The sequence below is a fragment of the Molossus molossus genome, unplaced genomic scaffold (genome assembly GCF_014108415.1).
Source record: "Molossus molossus isolate mMolMol1 unplaced genomic scaffold, mMolMol1.p scaffold_m16_p_18, whole genome shotgun sequence".
Taxonomy (NCBI): domain Eukaryota; kingdom Metazoa; phylum Chordata; class Mammalia; order Chiroptera; family Molossidae; genus Molossus; species Molossus molossus.
The window spans coordinates 60,817,886-60,834,529 of NW_023425353.1; the positions used below are offsets into that span (position 1 = coordinate 60,817,886).

The following is a 16,644-nucleotide window of genomic DNA, read 5'->3' on the forward strand; positions in this document are numbered from 1 at the left end:
AACCTGATAACCAGAGCTTAAAACATTTGGCCTGGCCTCATGAGATTTCCTGATCAAGAACCCCAAGTAACAGAGGCCTTAATGGATCAACACACCACATCCAATTGCAATGTCAGGCAGAAACTAAGACCAGATAGTCAACACCTCCCCATGAGGTTTCCAACGTAGAGGATGACCTGTATATCAGATGGTCACTCATTAGGCTAAGTGTGCAAAGACTGGTTTAAGAAACTTCCTCTAGCCTGGCTTGTGTTGGTCAGTGGATGAGCGACAACCTATGCACCAAGAGGTTGCCGGTTCAATTACCTGGCAGGGTACATGCCCAGGTTGTGGGGCCCAATCTCCAGTGGGGGCATGCAGGAGGCAGCCAATCATTGTTCTCTCTCATCAATGTTTCTTTTTTTTTTTTATCCTCACCCGAGGACATTTCTCCATTTTTTGTTCAGACCAGAGTGGGAGGGAGAGGAAGAGAGAGAGAGACAGACACATCGACGTGAAAGGGACACATTGAGTGGCTGCCACCCGCACCACACAAGCAACCAGGGCTGGGGACAAACTGCAACCGAGGCACACACCCTTAGCGGGAATAGAACCCAGGTCTCACTGGACCGCAGGCCGACGCTCTAACCGCTGAGCAAAACTGTCCAGGGCTAATTTTTTTCTTTGTTAATTTTAGAAAGACAGGAAGGGTGAGGGAGAGAGAGATGGAAACATCAATGAGAAAGAACATCAATTGGCCGCCTCCTGCATGGCCCCCACTGGGGATCGGGCCCACAACCTGGGCACATGCTCTGACCGGGAATCAAACCGGCAACCTCTTGGTGCATGGATTGATGCTCAACCATTGAGCCACACCAGCCGGGCTCATCAATGTTTCTATCTCTCTCTCCCTCTCCCTTTCTCTCTCTCTAAAACCAATAAAGAAAAAAAAATATTACAAAAAAGAAGAAGAAAGAAACCTCCTTTAAACCTGTGAAACTCTGTAACAGGTTTTCTGATATCTTTGTTTCCATCCTGGCTTATGCAGAGACATGAGGGATACATGTCAGTGGTCCAGAGGTTGGCCCACCTGAACACTCTGGAATATTGTTCAACCCTGAACAGCCCAGGAAACTGTTACTTTAGACCTTGTAAGGACCTACCTGCTGGGCAACAATGAGATATGAGAAATAGATAGTTTACTCCATTGGAAAGTGGCTCATCTTTTCCTTTACTCTTCACCCGTGGCCATGACACCCAGAAGTTGTGCCTCTGGGGCCTGCTCAGTCATGTTAGCAGCAGGCAACTGGTCATATCATTCTTCAAGGTGAAGTCCACCTGGTACTATACCTGTCTCTCTAGACAATTGTATCTAGATTATGTTGTCCCCATACCGTCCCACTTTTTATCAGCTCCGTGGCCACCAGAGTGTGGGTGCTGTTTTAGGAAAGATTAACCACATCTATAGGCCAAAATATCACAGTCTTTGAGACTGTTTCCTCATTAGTAAGATGGAGATGTCTACTGCTCACTTCATTGAGACTCAGATTGGGTGAAAATGCCCTGAGCATCACATATTGCAGTGATTCTCAATCTTTTTCATTTCACAGCACACATAAACGAATTACTAAAATTCTGCAGAGTGTGTGTGTGTGTGTGTGTGTGTGTTGTTTTGGCTGTTGTCATTTTTCTGTTTGACAACCTAAGGGAAAAGAGGTCAGTGCCCATGACTAAATAGGTAATGCATGTTTTAAAATCTCTTGCACACAAGTTGGAAAACACTGAGGTACAATATAAGAACTGACTGAATGCTCAGGATATGCCAGGCCTTTTGCTATCTCGTGTCTGTATGGTACCCATTTCAGCGCTCATAGTCCCATGAGGCAGGCGCTTGCTCTGCCTTTTTTAGATGGTTGGGTATCACACTCAGAGGTTGGGTATCTTTCCCAAGGCCACCCGGAGGGGAAGGGGCAAGCCAGGGTGCCGTCTGGTCGCCCAGACCTTGAACGGTCTCAGAGCGGCAAATGCAGCCTCAGGTCTCATTTGAGTCCCTGCTCCGCTCCGGGGCGGTGGCAGGCTCGGCCTGGGAACCAGTAGTCCCGGAACCAAGTTGCCAGCACGCTCCCGGGTGCGGGGGCGCGCAAGCCCACCTCCAACGCTGAGACTTCCGGGTTCCTGGAGCAGCCGGAAGCGGGGCCTCTGTCTCTTCCGGCCCCGGCTCGGCCATTGTTTTTTGCATCTGCGGGCCGCAGCGGAGTCCTGTGCCCGGCGTCGCCGCAGCGGTGCTTCCATTGAGCGGGCCGGGGGCGGGGAAGGAGGTGCTGCTGGGGCCGGGGTCGTTAGGCTGGAGCCAAGGCCGCCCACGGCCCAAGGCGGCGACGCTGGCCGGGCGCACGCTTCGCCCCCGCGGCCGGCGGCGCCGTCCCTGTGACGCTCAGAAGCGGCCAGATGTCGAGCCTCCTCTTTGTCGCGTTCCCCTGACCAGCTGTCCTGGCGCGGAGCCGGGCGCCTGCGGGTGCAGCGGTGAACAGGGCCGACGCGGCCAGGTGAGCGGCGTCGCAGACGCCGGGTCGGACAGCCTTGCTCTGGGACACAAGGCCGAGCGTCGGAAGTGGGTCAGGCGCTATCGGGATCTCACACGTGGAGTGTGACTTGGACACGCAAAAATCCAGATGAGATAGCTGCTGAGCCTTCGGAACAGTAAAGGAAGTAGGAAAATGGCCATACTTTATACATGTTTGGGATCTGAAAGCTCACAGATTATGTTTAAGTCCATCTTCTTTTTAAAGAAGTTGAGACCTAGAGAGAAATAGCTTACCCAGGGTCCCCAGATGCATGGTGAATTGGAAGAAAGCACAGATGCCCTAGTTACCACTAAAGTGCTGATTTTCAAAAATTTACCATATATCAACTGAATAAAAGTTTTACCCCTACTTCAGTATCAGCTAAATGAACCACATTCATTCGTTTACCAAACGTGTGTTTTTGTGTGCCATGTACAGATATGTGCAAAGATGACTGGGAACCAGCCCTGCCCTCTTGAGTCCACCCAGAAAGTGGGGGAGACAGCCATGTAAGCCACAAACACAGTGTGTGTAGTGCTCTAGCAGAAGTTTGAATGAGAAGGTGCCTGGTCTCACAGAGGCAGTAAGTAACCACACTTAAACCTGGAGAGATCAGGAAGGTTTTTAGGGAAAGTAGGTTGAGGAGAAAAAGGTCTGGCTTTTTTTTTTTTCCAATCCACCCGAGGACATGCTTTTATTGACTTGAGAAAGGTCAATGTAAGAGAGAAACATCAACTGATTGGTTCCCATATAGAACCCAAAACCCAGGCATGTGCCCTAATCAGGAATCAAACCCACTCCCTCTCAGTCCATGGGACAACTCCCTACCAACTGAGTCACACTGGCCAGGGCACAGAGGTCTAGCATTTTCTGACTCCGTAGGGTTCCTTTCCTTTGGTAGCCATCCAGCAGTTTGGAGGGTGTGAGTGTCGAGTTGTATGTAAACTAAAGTACTGTGTTATAGTGAGAGGGTTAGAGAAGGAGGCTGCCAGCTCTCCTGTATGAGGCAGTCAGGAAAGCTTTCAAGAGAAAATGGCATTTGGGTCTTGAAAGATGAGTAGGAGTTTGTCAAAAGTTGAAAAGAAAAATCTAAATGGAAAGAGTACGCTAGCTGTGTGTCTAGAGCTTTAGTCCCAGACTTTATTGTGCATCTCTCTGAATGGAAAAGGGTAGAAGAGTGTTGATTATGCACTTCCAACACAGGTTTATTTGTAAATTAAAGATACGTGCTATTTGCCCTGGCCGGTTTGGCTCAGCGGTTGGAGCGCCGGCCTGCGGTACAGAGAGACCCGGGTTCGGTTCCCGCTAAGGGCACGTGCCTCGGTTGCAGTTTGTCCCCGGCCCTGGTTGGTCGTGCCGGTGGCAGCCACTCGATGTGTCCCTTCACATCGATGTTTCTCTCTCTCTCTCTTCCTCTCTCTCCCTCCCGCTCTATCTGAACAAAAAATGGAAAAATGTCCTCGGGTGAGGATAAAAAAAAAAAAAGAGATACGTGCTATTTTACACATTTAATGCACATTATAAAACATGTGCTAAATAGGAGTTAAATAATAACAGTGTTTTCCTATGCACCCTTTGAATCATTTTGCATTTCGCACATTTGGAAATCATTGTTATCTTTCTAGCCTTGGTATGTGGGGAGAGTGGTAAGGAGTGGCTAGAACAGAAGGCTAAAACCATGTTGTGAAGGGCTGTGAATGCTAGGTATAGGTATTTAGGTTTTATCTTATAGGGAGCCACTGAAAGTATAAGAAGGTAAGTCATGTGGAAAGATGCTTAGAGAGATGGCCCTCGTCGTGCTCTCTCTTTTTTTCTGGAGCTTTGCTTCCAACTATTTTTTTTTCTTTATTGATTTTTAGAGAGAGAGGGAGTGAGAGAGAAAAACATCGATGAGAGAACATCGATTGGCCACCCCCACACGCCCCTCCTCCCCCATCGGAGATCAGGCCCACAACCTGAGCATGTGCCCGAACAGGAAGCGAATCGGCGATCTCTGGGTGCATGGGTCGATGCTCAACCACTGAGCCACACCAGCTGGGCTGGAGCTTTGCTTTTTAAATGTGGAGGGTCTGTCATCAGCTTGGGGCTGAACACTCCGAGGACTCTGATTTCTCTCTTGATGTTTCTATAGGTGACACTCCCCTCACCCCACACCCCAACTCTGAAAAGCAGCTCCTGAGACCTGAATTACAGACCATCATTTTAATTGGATAACCTGCTGCTGGAACAAGCTTCTCTTTGGGGTCACAATGGCCACCCAAGGCAGAGGAGCTTTAGGCCTCATCCCCAGGGTTGCTGTTCTCCAGGAGCAGGAGGGGCACCTAACAGTAAAGCCAGAGCCAGGGAGCCAGACCTGGGGGCAGGGCTGCAGTCTCCAGAAGAACCATCCACCTGTTTGTGAAATTTTCCGGCTACACTTCAGGCAGTTATGTTACCACGAGATGTCTGGGCCACAGGAGGCGCTGAGCCGACTTCGGGAGCTCTGCCGCTGGTGGCTCATGCCAGAGGTGCACACCAAGGAGCAGATCCTGGAGCTGCTGGTGCTGGAGCAGTTTCTGAGCATCCTGCCCGGCGAGCTCCGGACCTGGGTGCAGCTACATCACCCCGAGAATGGCGAGGAAGCTGTGGCTGTGGTGGAGGATTTCCAGAGACACCTCAGTGGACCAGGAGAGGTGAGCAGTTGATTCTAGAATGGCATCTAGAACCATTCTCTAGTGCTTAGATTACCCTGGGAATAGGCATTCTTCATTCCTTAGGCCCTAGGCTGGTTTGCCCTTAAGATTCCTGAGCCAGTCATGGATAGAGAGGAAATAGTTTTGTGCTCCAAGCCATAAACAAAAATGTAAATTGCAGCCAAGCTGTGAATCACTTTGTGAAATAGTGTTCCGTGAGCTCGGCTCCCACCTGGAGATCCACACAGCGCTCCTGGCAGGTAGAAGATCTGCACGTTGGTCAGAATACAGGACCATGGCAGCCAGATAAACCTCAGGTACGCTGATAACATGGGCCCTCATTTGAGAAGTTTTCATGCCATGACCGGTTTGGCTCAGCGGTTAGAGTGTCGGCCTGTGGTCCAGAGAGACCCAGGTTCAGTTCCCACTAAGGGCGCGTACCTCAGTTGTAGTTTGTCCCCAGCCCTGGTTGGGTTGTGCAGGAGGCAGCCACTCGATTCGTCCCGTCGATGTTTCTCTCTCTCTCTCTTCCTCTCTCTCCCTCCCACTCTATCTAAACAAAAAATGGAAAAAGGTCCTCGGGTGAGGATTAAAAAAAAAAAAATGAGAAGTTCTCATTGCTCCCTTCCTCGGACTGCTCAGAGTTAATTCTCTCTCTTCCTGCCTTTTAGTTTCCTTATGAGAGGTGACATTTCTGGGCCTCATAAACATTTTTTCCTTTTCCAGCTGGGTTCTTTTGCTTCTCTAACTCTAACTTCATTTTTCTCCAATTTCCCTGGGTTCTCTCAAATTTAAAGCCAAGGTAATTCAAATTAGAGGAAAAGCTGGAGAGTAAAAATTGTGATAACGGAGAAATCTGGCTTTTAGAAATCGAACTAGCTCAGTGACCATTTGTATCAGTCAGGTTTCAACCAAAGAAAAAAACAGTAGAAATAAAAATTTTGTTCCTGTATTTTTATATATTTATATGTATATTATTGCTAGAAAGTGGCTTGGGTGATTATGGGAGCTAGCGAGGCAAGTCTGAAATTTGTAGGGCAGGCGAACTGGAAGGGCTGGCTGAAACGTAGGCAGAATTTCTTCGTGGAATCATCAGCTCTGAATTTTAGGCCTTACACCTGATTACACCAGGCCCATCCAGATGATCTAGAATGCTAAAGTAAACTGATTATAGACTTTAGTCGCATGTATGAAATACCATCACAGCAACAGCTAGATTAGTGCTAAATTGACACATGGAAAGACCATCACACCATCAATAAGCCAGTTCCTCCCAATGAGTCTCAAATTGCTTCCTTATAACTGAGCAGGGTGAATGAGGGTCCCCTCTATGTTTACACCTTTGCAGTTTACCAGGAAAAAGCAGTAAATGAAATTTCCTGAGTACCCATCACATAATTTTATTTATTGCTTTTTAAAATAATGATTACATATCTATGCCCAGGGAATCAGTTCCAGTTGATTGGAGTCCTAGGGCTAGACCTTTTACCAGGAGTACTAGCCAGTGCCTATTCGGCTTTATCAAATACATTGTCAGCCAATATCTCCTTGTGTAAACAGGTAAACACCCAATAAATCAGCCATCACTGAGGTCTAGAGAGCAAGTAGCAAGTAGGCCCAACCATGGGCAAAGACAAGTGTCTGAAGAACTGTTTAGAGGGCCATTTTATGAAGAGGGTGGAAGAAAAATTTTCCTATTTCCTACTTCCTTTTGCTTTAAGATGAATAAAACACTCCCTCCATTAAAACACAGTCTTTTTTTCCCAGGGAGCCTCAGGAAAAAGCGACTGAGTCACAAATCCAAGAGAGTGACTAACAGCTGACTGTCATGGCTCCAGCCTAGGAGTGGGGTCTTTGGACTCCATTTCTTACTCTGCCACTTGGTCAGCTTAAGTTTTCTAACGTGAAGACATGAGAGCAGGGCTATCTCTCGTAGCACAGGCTCATAACATGTATTTATGGCTAAATGAATAAACAAGCGTTCTCACGGCAGTTTGCCAGGGGAGATTAAGGAATATCAGGGCAGGTCAGAGTCAGTCTGCTTAGCAAGAGGGAGCACGTGTGCGTGTGCACATTGGGGCTAGAAAGGGTTGTGAAGTAATCCTTGCTGGGCTGCAGAATCATGCAGCTTGCAAACTACTTTTATATCCTTTTATTTTAGCTCCTAGCAGGCTTGCAAATATGCAGATAGTAATCACTATCTCCATTTGACAAGTGACACAAGCACAGAGGTTAATTGACTCATCCAAGATGACAGAACTAGTAAGCGTTCCTTTGTCCCTGAGACAGCCAAAGTGTGGTTACTGCTGATACCATCAAGTGTGGGAACCAAGATTTTCCAGCTCCCTGGGTCCAAGCTCCTAGTTTCCCCTGGTGTCTTGCTGTGGAATGCCATCTTAGAATGAAAACTAAAATGGGGATTTCATGCCTGTGAGGAAAGGAAACCTGTGAATCCTAGATAACGAACAGGAACTGTGCCGGGATGTAATTGCTGGTGAATTATACAGTTTTTTTGTCACTGTACAACTAAGTTCCATCTTCTGCCAGTACCCACAGCTGATGTATATAAGAGCTGTGATTCCCATTTATAAGATCTATCCAGTAGAGACCCTGGGAACCACAGACCCAAGGGAGCCTCCTGGTCCTACCACTATGCTGGAGAGAAACACACCAAAGGAGTGAGTTCCCTGCCATCTCAGCAGTTGTAAGCCAATTGGACAAGTCCAGCATAGTTTATTGAAGGAGCAGTTATTTTCTCCTGGTGTACTGTGTACATGCCAGAGCGATTGAGCTTATAAATGTGTTTTGTTCAGATAATGTTTTAGATTTTCTGTTCCAAATGATGGTAAAAATAGTAACAATGAGATTGTGAGGAGCTGGTTTGATGACAGCAAGCAATAGTTAGAAATAAAAGGCCTAGGCCCTGGCCAGGTAGCTCAGTTGGTTAGAGCATTGTCCGGATACACCAAGGTTATATGGGTTGGATCCCCGGTCAGGACACAAACAAGAATCAACCAATGAATGCATGAATAAATGGAACAACAAATCAGTGAGAAATAGACAATAAAAGTATAAGTGTATAAATAAGAAAATATAGAGATGAATACATGCCATAGAAAATATAATCAGGTAATTTGAGAGAGTGACTGTCCTTGCTTTGTCGGTGTAGTCAGGGATGGTTTCTCTGAAAACGAGACACTTTCTTTCTTTCTTTTTTTTTTTTTAATCCTCACCAGAGGACATTTTACAACATTTTGTTGAGATAGAGTGGGAGGAAGAGAGAGAGAGAAACATCGATGTGAAAGGGACACATCGAGTGGCTGCCACCCACTCGACCCAACCAGGGCCAGGGACAAACTGCAACCGAGGTATATGCCCTTAGCGGGAACCGAACCCGGGTCTCTCCGGACCGCAGGCCGATGATCTAACCGCTGAGCCAAACCGGCCAGGGCTACACTTTCTTTTTTGAAACTTTTTTTTTTTTTTTTGCATTTATCTTCGGATAGAGCGGGAGGGAGAGAGGAAGAGAGAGAGAAACATCGATGTGAGAAAGACACATTGACCAGTTGCCACCCACATGACCTCAACCGTGGCTGGGGACAAACTGAAACCAAGGTACATGCCCCTAGTGGGAACCGAACCCGGGACTCTCTGGTCCACAGGCCAACACTCTAGCCACTGAGCAAAACCTGCCAGGGCTGAAAACAAGACACTTTTTTTTTTTTATCCTCACCCGAGGACAGTTTTCCATTTTTTGTTCAGATAGAGTGGGAAAGAGAGAGAGAGAGAAACATCAACGTGAAAGGGACACATCGAGTGGCTCTCTCTTGCACGACCTAACCAGGGCTGGGGACAAACTGCAGCCAAGGTACGTGCGCTTAGTGGGAACTGAACCCGGGTCTCTCTGGACCGCAGGCAGATGCTCTAACCATGGAGCATAACCAGCCAGGGTAAAAATGAGACACTTTTGCTGAGAGAAATTGGAAAAGCTCCTTAGAGATGTGTCAGCCACTGTTTTTGGATATTGCTTCAACTGTCAGCCTCAGTAGCATTATTTTACACATGAAGGCACACACACCTATAATTTTTTATTTCCTTGGTACTTCTGGTTGGCCTCTTCTGTAGGCTCAAGCCCTAGGGAGTATACTGAATTGCTCTCCTGGCTCCTTTTTCTGGATGATTCTTAAAGCAAATTTGTGTCTGAAGAATTGACACAGAAGTGGTTATGTGACCTGGTCTTCAAGCTTCTAATAGGAAGGTCAACAGAAGGATGGCAAGTAGGGTTACAAGCTGTAGATTCTGCTCTGACAGTATTTCTCTCAGTGGGCTGTACTGGTGGGACTATAAGGATACTCCGGCTCTCTTTCCCTGGCTTTCTTTCTTAGGGTGCTTCTTAGAGGTTTTGGATTCTGTACCTTCAAGGATGCTCTTTTGAACCCAATTGTATTTCCTTGTCACTAGGTTTCAGCTCCAGCACAGGAACAGGAAATGGAATTGGAGGAGATGACAGCTTTGAGTGCAACAGAGGAATCTCCTCCCACCTCACCCCTCTGTGACGGTTCAGCCCCTGGAACCCACATGGAGCCTCCTCGTGACCCAGGGGCCTGCTACCTCCCCAATGGGCACTCGGGTACTCGCCTCTCCAGCTCTGGGGAGCAAGATCACATGGATATTGTTAATGGTGAGCTGGGCTGGTTATGGGATGCTTCATGGAGGAGGAAGCAGTGGGATTGAACAGTGAAAAATCAGGGAGAAATTTAAAGGGTAGAGAAAGGTGGTGGGCACCGAGTAGAGAATATAAGCAGAGACTCGAAATGGTTCATCCTTGAACCCTTTTGAGATGGGGCCAAGGAGGACTGCATTTGAGAGCCTATGGCCTGCTTGTACAAGGCCTTAGAGTTGAGGGTCAGGAGATGATGTGTGTTAGAAACAATAGTTCAGAATGATTACTCTGGTGGATGTCAGTATTGCAGATCGACTGGGTAGACCAGTGGCGGGAGCTTTGGAGGAGGCTAGTGTAGGAGAATAGGTGTGAGGCGGTTATTGCCTGAGCAAGGCTGAGTGGAATGGGAAGTGATAGATGTGACAGGCATTGTGAAGGAAAAATCCATCTGGAAAGGGAGAGGGGGAATTAGAGGGTTTGGACAATGTCTGGATCTGACAGAACTTTAGAAGTCAAGAAAGGAAAATGGTAGGAACATGCCTTTGAGACACAGAACTTAAGGTGTGTGGGACAGCGAATGAAATGCCCGAGCGTCTGGAAGCTTGAGAAGTGGTCTGGGAGAGAGCCGAGAACCGGAGAGCAGCCTGAGAGCAGTGAGGGCTGGTGAGGTCGCTGACGGGGACACAGAGGCTCTGAGGCCTGAGCACCTCAGGGGTCCAGATGAGAGGGCAGGAGGAGGAGAGAAACCAGGGAATGCGGGGCCAGAGATCAGAGCGGGGAAGTCAGTCAAGGCTGGTGCTGGGGAAGCCATGTGGAGAGGAAGTGGTCAGAAGTACAGCTCCCGTAGGAGAGGGTGAAGAGAGCCAGGGCTGGGAGAAGTTTCCAGTTTGATCAGGGACCTTGTACTGCACCCTCCGTGGAGAATTCACACCACACTTAGGATAACGCCCGTGTGGGCGAGGGATGAGAAACTGCGTGGAGCTGCCTGGCCCTCTTGAATGCACTCGGTGGATACAGACCTGATTGGCGCCAAGGGCAGGGCTTGTCCACTCACAGATTTCTTTCCTCCCTCAGCTCGTCGTGCTTCCCCGCTGCCTGCCCTTCCCCAGGTGGGGAACACAGGAGACCAAGGAGTGGCAACTGTGCTTCGGATGGTCAGGCCCCAGGTGAGCTTGTTTTTTCTGTCTTTCCCGAGTTCCTGAGTCCAGGGCCCAGGAATAGCTAGAACTCATCTCCGGGGCACTGACCTTTCTGAGACTGCTCCTGTGGCGTCCCCGTTCTTGCTTCCCCCGATGCTGGGCGCCGCCTGCCGAGTTCGTGGCCTCTCTCTTGCCCTGGACTTGTCCTTTAAGATGTCATCCCAGCTTCTCCCTCCTCCAGCCCTGTGCCCACCAGGGCCCTCACCCTGTGCTCTTGGTGTTCCTGATGACTGCCCTTCAGGGTGGGTGTGTGTCTGAGCAGTAGAAGCTTGTCGTTGCAGGGCTCTGCAGTGTACAGGTGCCTGTCTGTGGACTGCACTGAGGAGTGGAACGGTCCAGCCCTGAGTCAGAGAGCCCTGTACCGCCGCTCCATGCCGGAAACTTACCGCAGCGTGGCCTCCCTGGGTAATGATTCTGTGCCCCGCTAACTTAGCGTCTGCATCCTTCACGTTGTCTTTGTCGTATGCTTTTTCTTTTTTAACTTTTTATTATGAAAAATTGCAACATAGACAAAGCAGAACTGTACAATGAACCTCTCTGTGCCCCTCACCAGCTATAACAGTTATCACCATTGTCTGTACTTCATAAGGGCTTGAGCAGGGGTGGTTTATTTAGAGTTAGTATTTGTAAGGAATAGAGGGCCACTCAAGTTATTGTCAGTAATGAGCTGTGTTACTTACAATAAGACTGAAGGAATGGGAAAGCTGTACAAACTGACTGGCTAGACCAGCCTTCAGGAAGCAGGGTCTTATTGAGACTGGGAAGCCTGGGAGTCTCAGGTCCAAAGGGAAATGAATTTTCACATTATGTTGAATTGAGAACATAACACCACTGCTCCCTGCATATCTCCTCCCACTGATACCCATTGTCTTCTGTGAATTTTTTCTCCCATCATACCTCCTCCTTTTTTTTTTTTTTTTTAATACTTACTGGAGGACATTTTTTTGTTTATCTTCAGACAGAGCGGGAGGGAGAGAGGGAGGAAGAGAGAGAGAGAAACATCAGCGTGAGAGAGGCACATTGACTGGTTGCTACCCACATGACCCCAACCGGGGCCAGGGATAAACTGCAACCGAGGTACGTGCCCTTAGTGGGAACGGAACCCGAGTCTCTCTGATCTGCGGTCCGACGCTCTAACTGCTGAGCCAAACCAGCCAGGGCCATACCTCCTTCTTCGTTATACTTTGAACCCTCATGCTTTCTGCTTGCTGTGGCTCCTAATGGCTTGGCTTTTCCCCATGCATCATTTTAGCTTGAGCTTCTAGTTTATTGTAATTTCCTTCCTTTTGCCCTACTTTGAGTTCAGAGTTTACTTAGAGAGGGACTCCAAGGGTGGTTCAGCTGTTAAATACCATCTCTGGAACAAACTTTGGCCCTGGCCACAGCAGGCTGATGACTAATCTACAGAAAAGCTACACTGGGCTATAGTGCCTGACCCTGGTACAGTCATCTGTGGTGCAGTGTTACCTAGCACAAAGCATGGTTACCTCAAAGCAGGGCAGCTCCTTGAAGGTGCTGTTGTCAGGACAGGTTCTGTGATTGACAAGTGTACTCTGGGGAGGGTGAACTCAGGAGTCAGGGATTCAGAAATCTATAGCTTCCACATTTATTTTATTTTTTTATCCTCACTCGAGGACATTTTTTCATATATTGTTCAGATGGAGTGGGGAAGGAGAGAGAAACATCAACGTGAAAGGGACACATCGAGTGGTTGCCACCCACACAACCCGACCAGGGCCGGGAACAAACTGCAACGGAGGTACGTGCCCTTAGCGGGAACCGAACCCGGATCTCTCTGGACCACAGGCCGATGCTCTAACCACTGAACCAAACTGGCCAGGGCAATATAGCTTCCACATTTAAAGTAGCACAGTGGTTTGTGGGCTTGATTTAGATGTGATTGAAGGGAACCAAAATTTTTGTGTTTAGCTTTCAGTATAATTTTATGACTTTTTCCAGCTTTTGTATTAAAATTTTAGAATTCAGAAGCACATATGCAACTCTTTGCTTTCCTTATGGTTCCAGATTATCAAGATACGAACGTCACATTTTGATTTACATTTCAAATTAATGATGCATTTGTAAATTTTTATAGCAGCGTAGCACTGGTTCCTCACAGTCCAGTGCTCCAGGGTCAAGGGTATCACCAACGTAGAGCTTTGCTCTCTCCTTCAGGACTTTCTCCTAGCATCACTGACCCATGGCTTCTCCAAATCTTGTCACTGTCCTGTCAGGCCAGAATCACCTCTTTTTGAGACTTTTTTCTGATTATACACCCCAAATATATATCTCCCTTCAACTATCATGATTGCCCACACTGTTTCTCATATTTGATCTGAGGTATCTGCCCTCACTCTCTCTCCCAAACATCTTTGCTGAGAATCACGGAACCATGCAATGTCATGGTTGGAAAAGATCTTAGAGTTTATTATTTACTAAGGACACAAAGCATCAGGGTGTCTTCTGGAAGGTCAAACATGCTTTACATCTGGTCTCTTACCTTACAGTTGCCCTGCTCACTTGACTGTGCTGACTCAGCATTCCTCTGTCCTGATGGATCCTCCTCCACCCTCCTCCACTGACCTTCTTCCAGCTCTTTGTCTTTCTGTCCATGAAGAAAAATTTGAGCTATTTCTGACTTCCTCTCTTGTTCTCAATGTGTCACTTCATTCCTTACCTGTAATGTGAATTCTGTTTTAGGTATGTAGACTTCTGATGATTCTGTTTCCTTAATAGGGCAAGAAATGAATCAATGCTTTTTCTTCTTTCTTTTGGCATCAGGTGAGACTCGGATGGAGAATTCGGAGTTGTCTCCAAAGCAAGAGATTTCCAAAGGATCAGAGTCATCTGATGGGACATCAGGAGGCCTCTGTGGGGTGGTTCCTGGGGGACCAGAAGCTGGAAATGCTTTAGGAAAGCTAGAAGCACATCCCTCAGAGGAGGAAGGGAGCAGACTGGAAAGTGATTTCCTGGAAATAACATTTGAGGATAAAAACAAATCCACAAAAGATGGATGTGATGACTATAAGGAACTTGGGGAACATCCGAATCTGTCTTCCAGTCCTGCAGAACGTGAGGATCTGAAGGCACAGAAATTCTATCAATGTGATGACTGTGGCAAAGCTTTTAATCGGAGTTCACACCTCATTGGCCATCAGAGAATCCACACTGGGGAGAAACCCTATGAGTGTAATGAGTGTGGCAAGGCCTTCAGGCAGACCTCTCAGCTCATAGTTCATCTCAGAACCCACACGGGGGAAAAGCCCTATGAATGCAGCAAGTGTGGGAAGACCTATCGGCATAGCTCCCATCTCATTCAACACCAGAGACTCCATAATGGGGAGAAACCATATAAATGTAATGAATGTGGAAAAGCCTTCACTCAGAGTTCTCAACTCATTGACCACCAGAGGACCCATACTGGGGAGAAACCTTATGAATGCAATGAGTGTGGGGAGACCTTCATTCGGAGTAAAAGTCTTGTCCGACACCAGGTACTTCACACTGGTGAGAAACCCTACAAGTGTAACGAGTGTGGGAAAGCTTTCTGTTCTAGTAGAAATCTTATTGATCATCAGAGAATTCACTCTGGGGAGAAGCCTTATGAGTGCAATGAGTGTGGCAAGGCCTTCAGTAGGAATAAATGTCTTATTCGACATCAAAGCCTCCACACTGGGGAAAAACCGTACAAATGTAGGGAGTGTGGGAAAGCCTTCAATCAGAACTCTCAACTTGTTGACCATGAGCGAATTCATACAGGAGAAAAACCTTTTGAATGTAATGAATGTGGTAAGGCATTCAGCCTGAGTAAATGTCTTATTCGACATCAGAGACTTCACACAGGTGAGAAGCCCTATAAATGCAATGAATGTGGAAAATCCTTCAATCAAAATTCACATCTCATTATACACCAGAGAATTCACACTGGAGAGAAACCTTATGAATGTAATGAGTGTGGGAAGGTCTTCAGTTACAGCTCCAGTCTAATGGTACATCAGAGAACCCACACTGGGGAGAAACCCTATAAATGCAACGATTGTGGGAAAGCCTTTAGTGACAGCTCACAGCTCATTGTGCACCAGAGAGTTCACACTGGTGAGAAGCCCTATGAATGTAGTGAGTGTGGGAAAGCCTTCAGTCAGCGTTCCACTTTTAATCACCACCAACGAACTCACACTGGAGAGAAGCACTCAGGTCTGGCTAAGTCAGTTTCATAAAGTCTTAAGTTTCTAAGAAGGAGAGCAAGAAACTTTGAATTAAGCTTTCTTTGTAAGAAGAATTTATCCTGATCCCCTCTTTGAACTAATCAAAGTGGGCCATTTTATAGATGCTGTCTGCTGGGTCATGAGAGTGGAGAGTGGAAGGAAGTATGGACTACACATTTCATGTACTTGTAGGATTTTCCTTCCTTCCTTCCTTCCTTCCTTCCTTCCTTCCTTCCTTCCTTCCTTCCTTCCTTCCTTCCTTCCTTCCTCCCTCCCTCCCTCCCTCCCTCCCTCCCTCCCTCCCTCCCTCTCTCCCTCCCTCCCACCCTCCCTCCCTCCCTTCCATACTTACTTTCTTCCCTCCTTCTCCCTTTTTCTCCCTTCTTCCCTCTCTCTCTCCTCTTTTTCTTTCTCTCCCTCTTTCAAGTCTTTAGAATTGTATCTCATTTCTTAGTTATGTATTGCATAATTATACTGTCCTTTTGAAGGTCAGAGATTGTATCTTCCTTATTCTATTCCACCTCCTCTATTTTATCAAGTCATTCCCAGGACTCCATGCTTTACTTCCTCTTGGCTATAGCTCTTCTTACCTACTTTTTAGGCTTCTACTCTAATCTGGATCCTCATCACTAGTATTCCCTACTCAGAAATCCTTTTCTTTTTCCCATTTGCTAGTCTGTGTCCCTCAGAATCTTCCAGATCGATCTCATCTCTAGATCCTTCCAGAGCCAGCTCATCTATGAAAGACTTTCTTCTTCTTTTTTTTTTTTTATCCTCACCCGAGGACATTTTTCCATTTTTTTGTTCAGGTAGAGTGGGAGGGAAAGAGAGGAACAGAGAGAGAGAGAGAGAAACATCAATGTGAAAGGAACACATCGAGTGGCTGCCACCTGCACGACCGACCAGGGCCGGGGACAAACTGCAACCGAAGTACGTGCCCTTAGCGGGAACCGAACCTGGGTCTCTCTGGACCGCAGGCCGATGCTCTAACCGCTGAGCCAAACCGGCCAGGGCAAGACTTTCTTCTTCAGACGCTTCATTCCTCTTCTTCATTTGATCTCAGTGCTTCAAATTAGTTGGTACTATAATGTGCAACTGTTACTAAAATGCCTTGTACATTATTCTCAACTTAATCCATATATGTATACTGTACATTATACCAACTTATTGTGGGTTCTTTGACATTGGGTATGGTACCTATTTCTTTTAACATATAGATAATAATTTTTATATACTAGTTGTTAATAAATAATTTTTTAAAAAATTACCTCTCCAATTGAACCATCTTTAAATTGGGGCACAATCTACCTACCCCTCTCTCCCACCAGACTAGAAGCTTTTAAGGATGGAAGTGGCATCTCA

General features: G+C 47.1%; 1 protein-coding gene across 1 annotated transcript; it reads left to right on the plus strand.

Moving 5' to 3' along the window:
- The first annotated feature begins 2,351 nt into the window (after positions 1–2,351).
- Positions 2,352–15,445, plus strand: ZKSCAN7 (zinc finger with KRAB and SCAN domains 7). The gene is made up of 6 exons (XM_036267500.1): positions 2,352–2,525; positions 4,675–5,215; positions 9,677–9,896; positions 10,953–11,044; positions 11,359–11,482; positions 13,859–15,445. The coding sequence occupies exons 2-6, from the start codon at positions 4,793–4,795 to the stop codon at positions 15,292–15,294; spliced, it is 2,295 nt and encodes a 764-aa protein (XP_036123393.1). The 5' UTR covers positions 2,352–2,525; positions 4,675–4,792; the 3' UTR covers positions 15,295–15,445.
- Positions 15,446–16,644: the final 1,199 nt, after the last annotated feature.

Coding starts and splice junctions, on each gene's coding strand:
- ZKSCAN7 (XM_036267500.1), top strand. CDS start 4,793: ATGGCCACCCAAGGCAGAGGAGCTTTAGGCCTCATCCCCAGGGTTGCT. Junction 5,216..9,676: donor ACCTCAGTGGACCAGGAGAG/GTGAGCAGTTGA, acceptor CCTTGTCACTAG/GTTTCAGCTCCAGCACAGGA. Junction 11,045..11,358: donor TTCGGATGGTCAGGCCCCAG/GTGAGCTTGTTT, acceptor TTGTCGTTGCAG/GGCTCTGCAGTGTACAGGTG.